Below are 19045 nucleotides of genomic sequence, written 5' to 3'. Positions count from 1 at the left end.
AAGATAAATGATAGCAGTTTTATCTATATTTAATTCGAGAATTTAAATTAAATCTAATTTGATTAAGAAAAATAAAAATTAACTTTAGTTAATAAAATCAAATTAAAAAATTTACCTGATAACTTTTTTTATGATAAGATACAAAATTAAGTTCTAATTTTGTATGAGAATAGTTATCAACTAACCAGTTTGAGTTTAGAAATGTAAAATTCTACTGAAATTAATCTAGCTAACTTTAATGACGGAGATGTTTCACAATCTTTCGTATATTATTAATATATTATAATTCCTTCAACCTATAAGATTTATACATTTAATTTTATTCAACAAAAGTAAAAGTAAATTGTTTTTTAAAATTCACTTAAAATTTAATTTGTTTTCAAACTTCAAGTTAAATAATTTTAGAATTATTCTAATTAATGGTGGAATATTCCTTATGAATACGAAGATAGGTATAACACAAATGACTCATAACAACTGCTTATTATCTGTGTTATAGCTATAGAAAATAATATATTTAAAATCTTTATAGCCCAATTAGATACCTAAGAAATAAAATACAGCTATTCAGTTTAAGATAGTAAAATAACAAATGCTGTCAATGATCCTTTCCGCTAATTAATACTTTTAGTTAATAACTAAGGATAGACACTAGTATTTAATTATAGCTTAAAATTAATTAAAATAATTTAAAACTCTTGCTTAAAGTAAGCTAAGATTTCTTTTGATTCCTATTTTATTTACTCAATATGTCCAAATGATATCATAATTTATAACGGTTTAAGCTTCTAGTAGTAGTACCCTAAAATTCAATCAGGTTTAAAAGAAGTGACAAATATAGTTAATATTTAATATGATAACTTATTTATTATCACATAAAAACTTAATTCTTTACTTGTAAAATTGAGTTTTAATTCCTAGTATGAGTTAATTTAAATTATAGATTAAGAAGGTATGCAACTTTCTAAAGTTGAATTAAACAAAGATTCAAATAATAACATCTTTCTGGAAATGCTATTTTCTTCCTATCGAAATATATTCTACTAGATAATACCTTTGTCTAAAAAACAATCTTGTAATATAGAAATTTTATAGCAAATTAGACCTTTAGAAAACATTTATTTTCTAATTGAACTAAGTAATAGTCTTAATACTTTATAAAGCAGTTAGTAAAAACTTTCAGTTTTTAAAATAAATTACTTAGATCAATAATATATTTAAAGCATTGATTTAGACAATATCTAAGAAAAAAATATAGATCCTAATAAACTTCTTTCTTTAGTTATCTAATCTAGCGTAATTTTTAATAACATTTATTGGTCGAAAAATCAAATTAACTCACAAAACATTAGAAATGTGCTTATAAACAATATGAGTTTAAATATAATTGACAGCATTACCTTAAACTAAAATGCTGAAATGAAAAATTTCTAGTTGATTGACATAATATTAAATGTTGAGAATACTCTTAATATTTCCAATTTTGATTAGGTTTATCTTTAAAATATAAAATTCAATAGCAAAAAGCTTGGAAATAATCAAATAATTATTTCTAACAATAAATTAGTAATAATTGAAAATATTACAATTGATAGCATTCAAACTGAATAACTTACATTTTATTTATCAGATAACGTCAATTTGGTTATAAAGCAAATATTCATTAATAAGTTAAGTAAAAACAACATTTTTTAGATCTAAAACAATTAATACATTGATATATAAGATATCTAAGTATTTGATGCTATCTTGATTTCAGTTTTCTAAATTTCTCTTTGCTTAAAATTAAATATCACAAATATTTATTTAAAATAAGTAAATTCTACTTAATTATTGTATCTTTAAGGGATTGCTGAAATTTAAGTTTCGTAAATTACAGTAAATAGTAGTAATTAAGTTAAAATATTAACAATAGAGCCATTTTACGAAAAAAATATTTAGTATACTTGTCTATCTGATGTAATATAATGCATCAGTGTTTTAAATTCTAAAGAAGTTTCATTTGATATTTAGGCCTCTAATACTTCTATATCTGATTTTTATATTTATTAATCATCAATATCAAAAACTTGCTTTTAAGTATAATCTACAAATTTAGTAATTACAAATTTCAAAATCGAAGAAGTACAACCACAGTTAGACGGCACCTTAATATAGAGTTAATATATTAATAACAATAAATATGTATTTCTATAGATTTTTGACTTTTAAAATTGCATCATAAACAACTTAACATCCTTGAATAATTAAATAACCGTATTATCAATAAATTAGCAACCTGATAATGTTGGTAATTTTACTATGAATTTTTCAAGACTTTCTAGTTAAGAGATTAATGAGCCGTTAATTGAATTGAATTTCGTAGATACGATTCTTTTTAATGAAGTTTTAATAGAGAATAATGTGTTAAAGTAAAACTTATATACATCAATAGCATATGTAAGCTAATGTAATAGTATAACAATAAATAATAGCCAATTTAAAAATAACACTAATTTTAATGGAATAGGAGGTTCTTTGTATGTTTTTAACTGTTTGCATATTTTGATATAGAATTCCATATTTAAATAAAATAAATGCTTGAGATTAAATGGTGGAGCTATTAGCATTTAGAATTTTGTTAACATTGCTTAAGTAAATATATAAAAGTGTTAATTTATACTTAATTCAGCTGCATTTTCAACTGGTGGAGCAATTAACTTGTCATATGCAAACTTGATAATAGAAAATTCTAATGTTACTTCTAATACTGCGATTATAGGAGGCGGGATCTACTATGAATAAGTTATACCAGATTTTGTATTAGAAAAATCTAATAATATTAGTAATAATAAAAATAAAATCATAAACAATTATGCTAAAATTTTTGGGCATAATATTGGCTCAACGATTAGGAAAATTGATATAGACTTAAAGAATATTAAAATACCAAAAGGAAGTGTAAAAATTTTGGGTGAAAGATAAATAGAAATAAGAGAGTTCAAAAGTGGAAATTAAATTACTTTTGAAGGTATATAATTACTTGATGAAGAAAATAATCCAATAAAGATGTCGAATATAAATATAACAGAATTTTAATTTTACAGCAGTGATATCCAAAGCTTTGTTTAGTCATTATCTGTATCTTTGAATTGGGATTAGTCAAATAAGAAAATACAGGTGATAGGATAAGTATAATCTAAACAAGTAATTAACAACGGAATTAATTTACAATCTCAGATTATGTATATGCCTTAAAGAAGTATGAGTCTATAAATAGTTTTAGATACTTTACCTAATTTAATTGACTCTAAAAGGAATACTTTTTTCCTTTAAGATTAGTTTTAAAAGAATTTTACAATTAATTTCACTAGTTGTTCAATCGGAGAAATAACGGTGCAATAAATTGATTCTATAATTTGCCAAGAGTGTCCAAAAGGAAAATATTCTTTAGATTAATACAGCACCTCTTGTAAACAGTGTCCAGATTCTGCTAAAGAATGCCATGGTTCTACAATAAATTTAAAGAATGGATATTGGAGAGAGAATAATAAAACTGATATAATAATATATTGTAATAAAAATCCAGAATTTTGCTAAGCTGAGTCACCAGATTCAAAGGTAATTTTTTTTTTTCCTTTAAAAACAGGGCTTTTAATAGAGTCATGAAAATATTTAAACTTTTCTGATTATAAATTTTTGGAGATTTTAATTTTTGCTAGTCAATTAAAAAAAAAATAATAATTTTCTCTATTCATTTTTGATTTTAATGAGAGGAGTGTCTTATGTTAATTTTTAAAATTTAATTATAATCAAAGTTTAAAATAAAAATTTTTTATTTAGCTTACTTAAATTCATTTCATTTGATTATTTTTTTTTTGTATCATAGTTCATGTGTTTACGTGGACACAAAGGTCCACTTTGCTAGCAGTGTGATTCATATGGAGTAATATGGGGAAATAGATACTCTTAAATTTTTAGTTCTGAGGTATGTTATGATTGTAATGATAGTGTTTTACTTATTGCTTTTGAAAATTCTCTAACATTTTTACTTGTCTTTCTATATATTTTTATTATTTTAATTAAAATCATCTACAAAATGCAAACAAAAATAATTGGTTATTTTTTGAACAAGTCAGAAATCTTATTTTTAGGATCAACATGTAACTAATTGTAAAATAATTCATTAAATATTTATTAATTTTTAAAAATTTTATTGAACAGTAAGACAATCAGATAAACCTTAAATAGTTACTAAAATATTAACTGATCATTTTTAAATACTTTCTTTACTGAGTTCTTTTTAAATAAATATACCTATTTTTTTTAAATTTCCGGTTCTATTATATGGAAATTCACTTAGTATTACAAGCAAATCTTTTGATTGCATTATATCCAAATATTAAACTCTACAACCTTTGTGGTTCTATTAAACCTTACTTTCATTAGCTCTGCCTTTATTAGTCCTTATTTTTTATATTTTATTGGCATTAATTTTTAAACTGATAAAAAAAGATAACTTTTTACTGAATTATTTAAGAACAGCTTTAATTTTTACATATCTTTACTTCTTCCCTATGGTAGTTACTCTTTTAAGCAGATCTATAAATTGCATACAAATAGGTGATTAGTAATATTTAGATCTTGACTATAATATTCCCTGTATGGATTCTAAATATCATAAACCCTATATAATTTATTTCTCTCTCCCTTTACTAATAATTTGGACTTTAATAATACCTTTATTCCTATTCAGAACTGTTAGAAATGGAAAAAAATAAAAATGGTCTATTTTCAAAGAGATTAAATATTCATTTGTATTTGCTGGATTTAAAGATAAATTTTATTATTGGGAATTTGGTAAACTATTTTATAAGTCACTATTAATATCAATATCCATATTATTACAATAAGATTAATAATTAAAGGTAAATTTAATTTACAATTTAAATATAAAATCTTAAAATATTTTTTTTTTTTAAATTTAGACCTCATTGTTGAACAGTATTATTTTATTGTGGATTTGTATAATCTTTAAATTAAAACCTTATATTGTTAAAGACTTTAACAATTTATTATAGTAATCAGCAATTTTAAGTGTTATTTCATTGAATATAATATCTATCTTAGACAATAAGTTAACAGATCAGCTATCAGAAAGAGCCTTCCTCACTTTGACTTTATTCCTTATTAACCTATTGTTTGTTTTCTAATTTGCTTAAGGTTTATTTTTAATAATCATTCCGTTTGACTAAACTAAAAGAAATATAATTCATAATATTCTCTACTATCTAAAAGTTAAATATCCACGATTATTTAAATACATTCAAATTGAGAATACGATGAAAATTTAATCCCTCATTAAATTAAAAAATGTAAAAAGGAAAATTAAAATGCTTGTATAATTTATCAAAAATTATGATTTTTATAATCAAGTAAGTGTTCAATAACACTTTGGTTTATTGAATACTCCAGTAGGTAATAACACTTAACGATTACAAATTTAAAAATTTACAATTTAAAACTAAAAGCAAGTTATTAGTAAAAATAGTTAAAGAAAACTAAATTCAAAAACTACCTTATAGAAAAAATTATCATTTTATACAAGAACAACAAAGTAAAGTCCTTTAAGTAAATAAATTTAAGTATTTTAAAGTTCAAATTAATTTAAAAAATTTTAATAATAAGTTAAAGATAGATTATAAAGTACTAGGAATGATAAATCTTAAGAATATACTCTTAATACATGCTAATTTGATAAATATGAGGCAATCAACATTAAAAGTGAAATAAGTTCAATTAATTTTTGAATATACTTATTGGTCAATTTGTGATCAGTAAAGTAGAATCAATCAATTAGAAACTCTTTATTAACTACAATTTCATTATTATTATTATTATTATTGTTATTATTATATATTATATATATATAGATATTTTTCTAAAAATATTTTATTCAAATAAAATCTATTTAAAATAAATTTTTATAAGTAATTAAAAAAACTATAAAAATTTTAAATATAATGATGGTATTAATTTTAAAGACACAAGTATTATAAAATAAATTGATTAATTAATTACTTACTAAATTAATAAATTATATAAATATATTTAAATTAAATTATATTATATTAAGTACCAAAATTTGATTAATTATTAAAATTTTATGTATATATATTGTGATATAAATCAATTAATAGGACTATCATTACTAGAACTGGCTTCATAAGCATATTTAAACTTTGAAGGATGTACATTCACATTATTATTATTATTATTATTATTATTATTATTTTGATTATTAATATTAGAGCTAAAATTACTAAATGCTGGCTACTTCCTTAAACTTAATAATGAAAAATATTTTAGAAAAAATAAATAATAAAAAAATTATACATTCTATTGCTTGACGATTTTGGTGTCATTAATTAACTTCCAAAGGAGAAATTTTACTTGTTTAAAATTTAGATTGAGTTTCTTTTATTTTTAATATTTTTATAAATTTCTTTTATGTTTCTTGGGTTATCTATTTTTGTTTGCTATTAAGAAGAATTTTACTTTTATACTACCCTTAATCTCTAGTTATATAAGAGAATTACATTTGATTTATTATTAAATGGATAGTATTATTTATATTCTTTTGGTATATCTAAGTCTAATATTTTAGAGAAAACTCTTAGATTTTTTTCTTGTTCTATTCTTTATTCTTCTAATTCAGCATTTGTTAATTATTTTGGAATTAAATTATTCATAACCGAATTTTAGAATGTTTTTCCTGCTCCTTTTCTAATAGATATCTTCCTATAGTCTGCTTCAGGTAAAAGCCCTAAGTTATCTTCATCTAAAGCTGTGCTATTATTACCACCTCCTGTTTTTCTGGTTGACATTTTTTTAATAAAAGTAGCTCTTTTAATCTATGCTCTAATATCCTTATATGAAGTTGTACTATTGCTAATCTGTTAATCTTCTTAATGTAGATTCAAAGAATCATCTAAAACTTCACTTTACTTTCTTTAAACTGGTTAACTTTTTATGTTATCAGCTTAAATAGTAAAACTAGCTTTGTGCTGTATAGTTTATACTTAAACTTTCCTATATGTTTATCTTTTTTTAAAAAACATAAATACAATCTAAAAGTTGAAATTTAATATTAATAGTTTACTATCTTCTTCCTCTTCGTATAATTTTATTGATTAATTCTATTTCTCCCTTTTCCTCTTGCTTCTGAGTAATGCTCTTAGTGTCTTTGATGTTAAATGCTACATCTAAATTTTTTTGAGACTTTTTCTCAGTATGCTCGCTGCTATTACCATCATCATAATCGTCTTCATTATTCTCCATTTCTTCTAATCTGTGATATAAATCTTCTATATCCTTGATTTCTTCTACCTCTACTATTAATTATAGAACTGCTTATTTTAAGCTATCAGCAATTATCCAAGGAGATTAAGATTTATCTCTTTTTCTTTTATATTCTTTGATTCTTATTTAATCCTCAGTTCTTTTATGCTTTTAAATAATTTAGTCTTTGTTTGGGACATAGTTTAATAACGGGCAATGATCTATTTAATGTGTAAACTTTCCACAACCTTAGCATTAGCTACCTTTTTTTTAAATATAAATTTTATAAAATAAATTATTTACTCAAATATTTTTTCCATTTTCTCACCTAAACCTCTTGAACTACTATAAATAACATAATTATCTGATAAGAATTTATATTTTTCATGATCTAAAGGATGGTGTTTAACTACTTCCAAAAAATCTTCTATGTTAATATAAACTAGAGAAACTACATTTGTTGTTATGGCGCCATGATTCGAAACCATTCCTGAAAAAAATCCTAATTCTCCAAAAACTCCATTTTTTGAAACAGTTTTTAGTATTGTGTAAGGTTATTGATTAGATTTCTTTACATTTATAAATAGGTTTACACTGCCTTTCATAACAAAGTATATTCTAGGTTAGCTTTCTCCTTCATTGTAGATTATTTCTTCAGGACCCAGTCTTTTTTCTTTCAACTTTGGAGCTAAGTCCATTAAAAAAGGTTAGGTGAAATTTAAGAAAAATATTTTTTTTTAGTTTAAAATTTTTCCATATATATCTACAGCTATTTCATGCTTAAGAGAACTGGCAAGTTCCTTAAGCATATTTTCTCCTTCTTGGTTGTCTTCTAATTTTTCATCATTTAAATATTCAAAGTATTTTTTGACTTTCATTTACAATTCAGTGTTGAGTCCTCTTTTTTTCATATGAATTGTTAGTAGAGACATTTTTTATCTAAAATTAGTTGATTTCTATGTTATTGCACTTATAATAGAACCTATTGAGTTTACACTATAAGCAAAAACACCACAGCCCACAAGGCAAATTAAAATAACAAAAATTCTCTCTACAGTAGTTGTTGGAGTAATATCACCATAACCAACTGTAATCATAGTAATAACAGCCCAATAAAATGAAGCTATATAGCATGGAAACCAATCTGAAGAATTCGGATCTGTAATTTTAAATGAATGTGTAAGCCAGTTAGAGTAGTCTCCATATTATATTTCAATATAAGATACAAGATAGAATGCGCATCCACAAAAATGAGCTATAAATAAAATCAAAAAGATGAGCTTAATTAAATCAAATATAGCTGCCTAATCACTTTTTAAGTTAAGTAAGTCGAAGTAATTGTTGACTATTTTTAGTATCTTGTTAAAACGCAGGATCAAAATAGCATCAAGATATTTTATAGCAAAGTATTTCGATAGAATAAATGGCAAGAATACAAACAAGTCGAAGAAGAATTAGTTTTTAAAATACCATTTTGCTATTGTTTTAAATTCCATAATAATAACTCCCTTTTTGTAGAAAGCAGTAAAAAAGTTTAAAATTATATCACCAAGAAACACCCATCCAGGAATATCATTTAAGAAAACAGTCAATAAATAAGGCCATTCTAATTAATTTATAAAAATAAATAAATTTTCTAACATATTTTTCTACTTTAATCATGCTTTTCTTATTTTTTGAATAATTGTCTATTTTATAAATTTGTTTGTTTAATCACCTTTCAAAAAATAGTAAAGTTAAACCAATTAATATTTTTACTATTCATAATTCTTATTTTGTGGTTAAATTTGTTGTTTTTACCAGAATTACACCAAAATATATCTTTTTTTGCTAATATTAACAGTTAGAACATATTTTTGTAACAAAAAAACTTTCAAACATATAAAAAAAAGACATTAGTACTAAAACATCAAATAAAATAAGTGAGTAAAATTTAAAAAAATATTACATAATCCTCCACTGTCTTAGAACGCAATTTTGAGGGGGACATAGAAAATATTTATTACAAGCAAAAATAGTACAAAGCCATCCCACAATAATTTGTAAACTGATTCTGGGTTTATTATGATCAAGTTATTTATAAAATAATTATAAATTATCTAAATTAATTTTGAGTTCAAGAATTTAATTCTTTACCTTCCCATAAATGCAATTTTTTCTATAAAAGAAGTTTGTGCATTAACTAAATAATTATTGTATTTGTAGAAGCTATAATAGTTAGCCTTATCATTTATTATTTCAAACTAATTTTTGCTTAGAGATCTGAAGTTATTGTGAGATGATATGTTTTTTAATAGCATTATGTACTTTTTTACATGAAATAGTATATTAAGACCTTTTTTCTTCCAAATTTCATCTAGAGGTTTCTTCTTTTGTGTAAATCCTCTAGCAACTGGAGTGTTACTTTCATTTAATATTCTACGATTCGATTTAATAGATTTAATAGGCTCAATTATTTTCTCAATTTTCTTGTTTTAATATTAATCATCTGAAAGCATCCTAATCATCAGAGTTTCATTTTTATTAAATGCTTCAAATGTATTTTTTCTCTCACTCTCTTTATTTTTAGACTGTTTCATTGATGAATTTTCATTAATTTAATCACTTTACTTAGAGCTTGAAGGGCTTTGTTAACTGCTTTAAATTTCACTACTTTTTTTCAAATTTAATTCCTTTTACTCATTAGAATCTACATCCTACTAAATAAAAGTTTTGCTTGGAGACCCTTTTATCTTAGAAATAGGTGAGTAATCTTTTGTATTGAGTTCCTCTTCAAAGTTTTTCCTAAAAGTATTCATATCGAAAACTATTTCCCCTTTTTCATTATGATGATTATTATTAATATTCTCTAAATTTTTTTAAATAGAAGTATGAGAACTTTCAAAATTTATAATTAATTCTTCTCCGCTTTCCATTTTTTTAAAAGATCTTTATTTAACTTCAAACATTTATCCTCTAATATATTCCCCCTATCTCAAATCTGATGGGTTTTTACTATTTTACTAATTTTAATTCATGTTATTGCAAAGGTTGCTTGATAATTCTATAATTCAAAAAAGGTTTTTTATAAAATATTTAACTTTTTAAATGGCAATTTTATCCTTTTCTACAACTATTGGTTTAAATTTCTAGCTTTTTGATGCAATAAATATACTAACTAAAAGCAATCCTATAATGAATCTATTATTAATCTAAACAAAATTTCAATATATGAACCACTTAGTATTCTATCTATTTATCTATCCTTTTGATATTTTAATATCTATAATATTTAACAACTAAGCAGTTTGCTTATACAACAGAAAAAAAATTATCTTCTAAGATTACTAGTAATAAAAACTATTCAAAACAATATTTAATTAGAACATAAGAAAACAAAAACCATTCATATATATTCATCTTAATATTATAAAAATTAAATTTCTTGAACATATAAGCATTATTGAAAGTCTAAATATTTTAAAATTAAATGCCATTCTATGGTATTCATGAGTTTAATAATCAAAGCTAAATTATAAATATAATGTAAATTTAATTTATACTTTCTCAATGAAGTAATATCTTTTTTATAACCCCATAAAAGTGTGATTAACATAATACAAAATAATTCATTATTCAAATAATACGATTGCTAAATTATTAATAAATATAATTACTTATCCAAAGGTGATCATCCAAAAAAATAAATAATTAACATTTGCTCTATAAAAAATATTTATAAAACCAAACTAATAATTAAAAAAAATAATTTAATAATTTTCTTCATTATTTTTTCATTTAAACAAAATATGATAAATTTTTATAATCAAATTAATTATTCATTTTAAATAAATTATTTTTTAGATAACAGAAAGTTCTTATCAAAAAGTTTTTTAATTTAAACATTCAACAACTCAAAAATATAGTAGCCATAATAGCTGGGAAAAAAAATATATATAATAAAGCAATCATTAAAAATTGTTTTTATTTGATGGCTAAAGCAAAAATAAAGTTAATAAATCCTAATCTACTTAAGTAAAATTTTGAATTTAATTATTAATTAACTTTTCATTTAAAAAGATGACTGTTATTAAGACTAAAAGTGCTTATAAAAAAAGAAAGAAAAATAATGAAGCAGTAAATCAAAAATATGGTACTATAATATAATATAAAAAGAACATAATTTTTATTATTCTTTGCTAATTTAATCATCATGATTTAGCAGAACAGCAGTTCCAATAGCAAGTACCAGCTAATCTGCTACAATCTATTGATCCTTGAGCTGCAGGACATTCTTCTATAGGAACAGTTGATAAGTTTGAGTAAGGTAAAGGCTCTCCCCACAGCTAAAGTATTTCAGCAAACCATTCAATTCTGTGCACAGTGTGACCATACTAGGTCTTATAAGTTGTTGAAGGGCAACAATCGTAACCACCATTAATAATATTGATTACTTAACCAATACCTTTTCCGGTTTATATAGCATCATGGGGACTTGCTTTTCCAGTATTAAGCCAATGATTGGATGTACAAGCACTGTTAGAACAGCCAGAAGGACCATTAGGACAGCTTTAAGCACAGGCATCTCTGCTTGGCCATGCTGCTTATGGCATACACCAACCACCATAATTTTAGGGAGTCATCCAAAACCAGATTGCACTAGCCCAGCAAGTCTATTAGTCCTAAGTAACAATGTCAGGATTGGTAAGAGCTCTGTTATCTTTGAAGTAATATTGTGAGAAATTAATGTAATTGTAATCCCAAGATAATTATAAAGGACCTCTTCCATAATACTATAGATTAGGAGTTGTGCTGCATTACTTTCCTTTAGAATTGTAAGAACAAGCATCACAATTAGGACATCCATTTTCCTTTGTGCAAGGGAATCCATTTGAAGGATCAAATGATGTTTCAGCACCAATAATTGTTAAGAAGGCAGCAAACTCTTGCTTATCTTTTTATTCATTACCACTGTTACAAAAATCAGGGAAAGCTTTTGCTGCATTAGTTATATCTGCTAACCATTTATCAGATTAAGCTTTAGTAATAACACCATTAATATTTTTCAAAATAACGGGAAGACCTGTATTACCCCAAGCGTCTGGCTTAGAATTAGCAAACCAAGCAGTAAAGTTTCTTGGTTGTTTAGTGCTATTTCCTCCGTTGTTATTGTTATTGTTGTTATTATTGTTATTGTTGTTGTTGTTATTATTATTGTTGTTGTTATTATTATTGTTGTTATTGTTGTTGTTATTATTATTGTTGTTGTCTGGTACTTTGCAATCGCAAGTGCATTTACAATCGCCTTATGATTGAAGGTTTCTATAATCAGTAGCAAAGACTTAGCAACTAATCAAGAGGACTAGAGCAAGCGCACTTAATTTAGAGTATCTCATTGAGTTTTTTAGTTAGAAATTTAATTTTTTTTGAATTAATTAAATTATATTTTCTCTTGATTAATTTAGACAGTATTTATACTAAAAATGGAGCCTTAAAGTTTAATTACAATAATTAGAAATAATACTAATAAAAAATAATTAGATTAATAGTTTGTTGATAAATCGACTAATAAAATTTAATAAAAAATTCAATGAAACTTATCTCTTGCGAATAAGTTTTTTAGAGGATATGTAAAGAATGTTTTATACTATTTTAAGGAATAAAATATTCTACTTTATTTAAAAAACTAACAAACAAACTTACATAGTTGATGCTGATAAATTAATATATTTTTCTGATTTATTTAATTCTTATTTTAGTTACTACCTAATTTTAAAGTTAAGATATTTAATGGATCAACTATTTTAGTGATGAAATATGTTAATTCGCTAATTAATCATACAAAAAGACCAAACAAGCAAATAGCTTGAATTTAATTAAATTGCTTAATCTTACTTACTAATTAACTAAATTAAGTATTAATAAATTCACTGATCTTAAAAATCGTGTCGCATTTCTTTAATATAATTTGAATTTTTAGCCATTCCCAAGAAGAATTAATCGGATTTATTTTTATTTTATCATTTGCAAATAGATTTTTTTAGAAAGTAATTCAAGCTTTCAAATCAGAATACTCCAAATCAGATATCAGTGTAACTAAGCATTTATTTATGAATACTATAACATTTATTACTTATTTGATTTATATATATTAGATATCTTAAAACTCAAACTTATCATAAAACTTCTAAATAAGATAAAAGTATAAATATTGTGAAGCCTTTTTAAAAACTTTGTACCTCTTTACAAAGCTTCATATAAAGTGTGTTTTGACATGAAGCATCTATTTAAAGATATTATTTTAATATGTAACTCTTAGATATATTAGATCTATTATCATAAATATAATTATACTAAATTAATTTTTGTTATTAGCAATAACCTTCTAAATGTAAATCAATATAAATACAAACAAATAACTAGAATTTGTAAGAAATAACACAATTTTTCAAAAAAATCTTAATCAGATGGGGATCTTAAAAATATTATTATAAAATTTTAGTCAATATTCTTGATTATTTGACATAAAAATAGATGATATCTCTTAATTTTATTTAAAGAATTAAAATAAATAATTTTAAATTATTAAGCAAATACTTTTTACAAATAGAATTATTTTATTTGTTAAAGTTAAAATTAGTGTTTTTATTTATGATAATATATGTTAAAATAATCCTAAATTAGATTATATCTTAAATGATATCTTCATCAATTTATCAAATAAATTAAAAGCTATTAATATACACCACAAATTTAAGCAAGCTTACTCTCTTAACAAAATTTCTTAGAGTGAAGAATAAATCCTAATTTTTAACATAATTTATCTAAGTAAAAAAAAAAATATATATAAATTAACCAAATATTTATCAGAAAAATCTAAATTTTTATTAAAAATTCTGCAAGCCATTAACAAATTGACTTTTTTATGATTAAAAATTTAAAGAGTACTAGAAAAGTAAATTCCCAAATAATTTGAAATATTTATGATTACAAATTGTTTTTTATCAGATTAATACTTGGTGTGTATTCTTAATCAAAATTTAATAGTTAGTTAAGGTTTCCACCTTTAAATAAAACATATTTTCAATTAAAGTGTTCCGTATGACTCTGCTTTTTTGGCTTTCTACAAAATAAACCTGTCTCATCTTACTTACCACCTAATAACAAAACAAATAATATTTAAAAATAATTATTTAGTTCATAAAATAAATATTATTATATTAAAGAAACTTTATATTTTTTTATTTTATTTTTAAAATTTCTAAAATAATATTTCAATAGTATCCTATATTAGCCATTTTTATAATTGATAAATCACATAATTAATTTAAATAAAACTAAAATTAGTCAAAAGAAAAAGAACAATTTTTTCTATTCTTTTAATTTAGTAATAAATATACCAAAATAAAATTAGTAAGAATAATATAAGCAATTTTAGTTTGAATGTGGGTGGATTTATTTTTCTTTTTAAAATTTTTATTTAAAAGAATTAAATAAGGTAAATTAGAAAGCATTAATAATGAGTCTTTCTGTTTATTTAATTATCATTTATAGAAGGGTTTGGGTGTTTTAAATAAAATATAAATTTACAAATTCATTTAATTTTATCAGAAAAAATTTGTAATTAAATAATTTGATGAATAAATTTCTTTTTCATAAATTAAGAAGAATTTTTAAAACAAAAACTTGATCAAATTTTTCTCTTTTGAATATAAAAAAGCGAATTGATGTCTTTATTATTTACTATTAATTTTAGGTTTTCAAATAAATAAAATTTATATATTTTCTTAGACAAATAATATGAAGGTTTAATCTTTCTTATTTTATATATTATTTTATCTATATTATGCATATGTGCTATGCATTTCCTCTTTTAGTACCTTCCTATTTTTCTGTTTCTGTATTAAGTATAACAATAGAAATATAAAGTAATAAATATTTATTCATTATATTAGATTAAGGAACATAAAAATGTAGAAATAATATTCTGAGCAAATAAAAATAATAATTGTATTTGAGTTTTTTTAATTATTAAAAGTTAATATTTGAAAAATTGTTTTAGTAATAAGTTTTATTAAAATATTTAATAATTTTTAAGTTAAAAATGAAATAATTATTTACACCCAATAATTATGACTTAATAAATAAAAATTATCCTTTCTTTTTGATTTCATTTTGGTTAATTGATATTCAAATTTTTTAGATTATATAATTTAAATCTTAAAAAAATTCGTTCTGTTTCCTTTTTTTATTAATTAGCTGATTGATTTTACATACATTTAAATTTCATCAGTTAGTAATTAAATAATATTAATAGAGACAAAATAAACAAACAAATAAACAGTATAAAAACAAACAAGCAAACAAATAAACAAAATAATTTTTAAGCTAAAAATTGCTTTTAGAATTTATTTTGGTTAATAAATATTAAAATTTTTTAGATTATATAATTTAAATCTTAAAATGTCAGCTTTTTCATACGAAATTCGTTCAGTATCCTCTATTTATATTAATTAGCTTTATGAGTTTTAATACATTTAAATTACATCAATTAGAGAAAGTTTTTTTTCATAAATTAAATATTATTGATAAGGCAATACAAACAAATAAATTAGCTAATAAACAGTAAAAAATAAATAAACAAATTAGCTAATAAAATAGTAAAAAAATAAACATAAAAATAAACAAATAAACTAGCTAATAAAAGGTAAAAAAACAGTAAAAATACAAACAAACAAACAAACTATCTAATAAACAGTAAAAAAAACAAACAAGCTAGCTCATAAACAGTAAAAAAGAACAAACAAAAAATAAAACAAACTAGCTAATAAACAGTAAACAAACAAACAAGCAAGCAAATAAGCAAATAAACAAACAAACAAACAAACAAACAAACAAACTAGCTAATAAACGGTAAAAAAACAAACATACTATCTCATAAACAGTAAAAAAACAAACAAACAATAATCAAGCAAGCAAGCAGGCAAACAAACAAACTAGCTAATAAACGGTAAAAAAACAAACAAACTATCTCATAAACAGTAAAAAAAAAGAACAAACAAAAAATAAAGCAAGCAAGCAAACAAACAAACTAGCTAATAAACGGTAAAAAAACAAACATACTATCTCATAAACGGTAAAAAAACAAACAAACAATAATCAAGCAAGCAAGCAGGCAAACAAACAAACTAGCTAATAAACGGTAAAAAAACAAACAAACTATCTCATAAACAGTAAAAAAAAAGAACAAACAAAAAATAAAGCAAGCAAGTAAACAAACTAGCTAATAAACAGTAAAAAACAAACAAACAAACAAACAAACAAACTAGCTAATAAACGGTAAAAAAACAAACATACTATCTCATAAACAGTAAAAAAACAAACAAACAATAATCAAGCAAGCAAGCAGGCAAACAAACAAACTAGCTAATAAACGGTAAAAAAACAAACAAACTATCTCATAAACAGTAAAAAAAAGAACAAACAAAAAATAAAGTAAGCAAGCAAACAAACTAGCTAATAAACAGTAAAAAAACAAACAAACTATCTCATAAACAGTAAAAAACAAACAAACAATAATCAAGCAAGCAGGCAGGCAAATTAGCTAATAAACAGTAAACAAACAAACAAACTAGCTAATAAACTGTAAAAAAATAATAAAAAAAGTCAAAAAAAATAGGCACAATACAAAATTAACTATGAAAATAGATTACTATATAATTATATTTTCAGTTATATTTTCAAAGTTGCTGTGCTAGTGCTTGAATGGGGAAATTTATAATATATTAACTTAATAGTGCTTGAAATGTTCTAGCAGTTGCTAACAGTGCTTTAATATTAATGAAGACAACTGTATAAAATGCCAAACTGATACTTTTAATAGTTTTTAAAATAACTTTTAATGTACTTAAACTTGTCTATAAGGCTATATAAATACAGAAAACTCATAATGTGTTTAATGCTTAGTTGAAGGATGTATCTAATGTGATGCTAGCTAAAATTGCTTAAAATGCGATGTTAATTTATAACTTAGTTAAGAAAATAATAAGTGTTTTCTAAAATAAAACTTTTGTGAATCAAGCGTTGAATTTATTGAGTCTCCTTTTACAAAAAATCAATGCCAAAAAATGTGCTCCTCATTCACTTATTAAAATTTTGAAACTCATTAATGCGAGCAAACACAACAGTGCCCATATTTTGAAAGTAGTTTTAATAATTTTAATTAAAGAATAGTGTAAGTAAATTCATTTTTAGGCAATTAGTACTTTATTAGAGGTAATTAATGCTAATTCGCACTAGCAAACTAAAATTTAGAGATAATCAATTCAAATATTCTACAAAATTTAAATAATTTTGAAGAACTATATATGTAATAAGGGGTAGAAAAAGCTTAATAAAAAAGCTTTATATTAGGGAATTATGGTGGTTGTTTAGCAGGTAATAGCTTAGTTATTGTAAATTTTGCTACATTTTAAACTGTTTATTCAGAGACAGGGTTTTAGAATGATCTTAATGTAGGATATATTGACATTAATAACAAAATAATATTTTTAACAAGCACTAATTACAACCAAATAATTGTTTTTGATGGAATTAGTTCACAAGTAAGTAAGTTGCCAATAGATTAATCTCCACCATATATACTATTTTAAATTTAAAATAAATTAAACGTGACTTATTACACTATTGATACTTTATTGACGGTAATAATAAAATAATTTTTTTAAAAACATGTTTTAAATAAATTTTAATAAAAAGAAATAATAGGAAATATTGTTAAATGGAGATAGATCCTTTATAATAAAAAATAGTACTCTAAATTTCACTTTATCACCTAATTTTGTCTATTCAAGATAGAAAAATGATTTTTTAATAACTATTTCTAAATCTGTTACTACACGCTAATTTCTTATTCAAAAAATGGTTTTTGAAAATAATTAAATATCATTTTATTAAATTAAGTAAGTTCCTCTTTACAATTATAATGTATTTTATAGCTTGAATTTAAATTCAATCATAGAATACAATTAAACAGATTACAGCATAAAAATTTCAATTTTAGATGCAAATTCAGAATAAATTATTAAGAATTTCAACATAACTTCGCAGAAATTAAATTAGATTAGTATCTTTGAAAACTAATGGGATAATAGCACATATATTTTTTACATTTAAAATAAACTAGTATAATTCATAAATATGACAGATTATTTAAGGATAATAACATAAGATGGATAAGCATAAATAAAATTCGAATAACTAGTGAAAACAGTAGATACTCCTTTTATTACTGAGTTATCAACTTTGACAACTGTAATATTTTACGAGGACAATATTTTAGACATATTCTTATCTCAAATTTTATAAACTAATTCCTATAATTATGAATAGATTAGAGTGTAATACAATCTTTCAGATAATACTTTTTAAATAAAGTATTTTTACAATAATTAATACCAAAAATTATACTATGTAAGTAATTTTGTGGTTAATTAAAACTAATTAATGTTTAGCATTAATAATAGTCAATAAAATAATTAATTTTATTTATTTGATGGTAACCAAGTCTATGCTTAGTAATCTTTAAGATTTTCTAAACTTCAATTTTACTTGCAAAGTTTATAAAAAATGCCAAGATTTAACAATCGATAAATTTAATATTAAGTCTAAAAAGATTTCTAAAATTATGACAATCTTTAATTAGTAAGCAATAAATATCTTATTTTAACTAAAGTAATAAACTCAA

At 22.5% G+C, this 19045-nt stretch overlaps 6 protein-coding genes across 6 annotated transcripts in view; 3 read left to right on the top strand and 3 right to left on the bottom strand. All coding sequences in view use genetic code 6, as the record gives it.

Annotated features, from left to right (window-relative positions):
- Positions 1–201: 201 nt before the first annotated feature.
- TTHERM_01433610 (transmembrane protein) lies at positions 202–3648 on the top strand (the record flags this gene model as incomplete). Its single annotated transcript, XM_001012549.2, has 2 exons — positions 202–264; positions 406–3648. The coding sequence occupies 2 exons, from the start codon at positions 202–204 to the stop codon at positions 3646–3648; spliced, it is 3306 nt and encodes a 1101-aa protein (XP_001012549.2).
- Positions 3649–3869: 221 nt separating this feature from the next.
- On the bottom strand, positions 3870–4025 carry TTHERM_01433600 (hypothetical protein; the record flags this gene model as incomplete). Its single annotated transcript, XM_001012548.1, has 1 exon — positions 3870–4025. One exon carries the CDS (start codon positions 4023–4025, stop codon positions 3870–3872), a length of 156 nt encoding a protein of 51 aa, XP_001012548.1.
- A 1205-nt stretch (positions 4026–5230) lies between these two features.
- Positions 5231–5789, top strand: TTHERM_001433592 (hypothetical protein; the record flags this gene model as incomplete). The annotated part of the gene is made up of 2 exons (XM_012796712.1): positions 5231–5610; positions 5668–5789. Exons 1-2 carry the CDS (start codon positions 5322–5324, stop codon positions 5787–5789), a joined length of 411 nt encoding a protein of 136 aa, XP_012652166.1. The 5' UTR covers positions 5231–5321.
- A 379-nt stretch (positions 5790–6168) lies between these two features.
- On the bottom strand, positions 6169–10337 carry TTHERM_01433590 (cation channel family protein; the record flags this gene model as incomplete). Its single annotated transcript, XM_001012547.2, has 5 exons — positions 6169–6325; positions 6376–7083; positions 7142–7583; positions 7649–8926; positions 9269–10337. 5 exons carry the CDS (start codon positions 10335–10337, stop codon positions 6169–6171), a joined length of 3654 nt encoding a protein of 1217 aa, XP_001012547.2.
- Positions 10338–11510: 1173 nt separating this feature from the next.
- TTHERM_01433580 (class I chitinase) lies at positions 11511–12725 on the bottom strand (the record flags this gene model as incomplete). Its single annotated transcript, XM_001012546.4, has 1 exon — positions 11511–12725. Exon 1 carries the CDS (start codon positions 12693–12695, stop codon positions 11511–11513), a length of 1185 nt encoding a protein of 394 aa, XP_001012546.3. The 5' UTR covers positions 12696–12725.
- A 5773-nt stretch (positions 12726–18498) lies between these two features.
- The window catches only part of TTHERM_01432570 (hypothetical protein), a gene marked incomplete at both ends in the record, with an annotated part of 690 nt that continues 143 nt past the window's right edge, over positions 18499–19045 (top strand). The window contains 3 exons of the mRNA XM_001012544.3: positions 18499–18612; positions 18691–18775; positions 18974–19045. The exon at positions 18974–19045 is cut by the window's right edge and continues 143 nt beyond it. Coding sequence (XP_001012544.3) covers positions 18499–18612; positions 18691–18775; positions 18974–19045 — 271 coding nt within the window. The remainder of the gene's footprint in view (positions 18613–18690; positions 18776–18973) is intronic.

Source organism: Tetrahymena thermophila (assembly GCF_000189635.1).
Source record: "Tetrahymena thermophila SB210 genomic scaffold scf_8254701, whole genome shotgun sequence".
NCBI classification, from domain to species: Eukaryota; Ciliophora; class Oligohymenophorea; order Hymenostomatida; family Tetrahymenidae; genus Tetrahymena; species Tetrahymena thermophila.
This window is presented reverse-complemented; position numbering and strand designations above follow the sequence as displayed.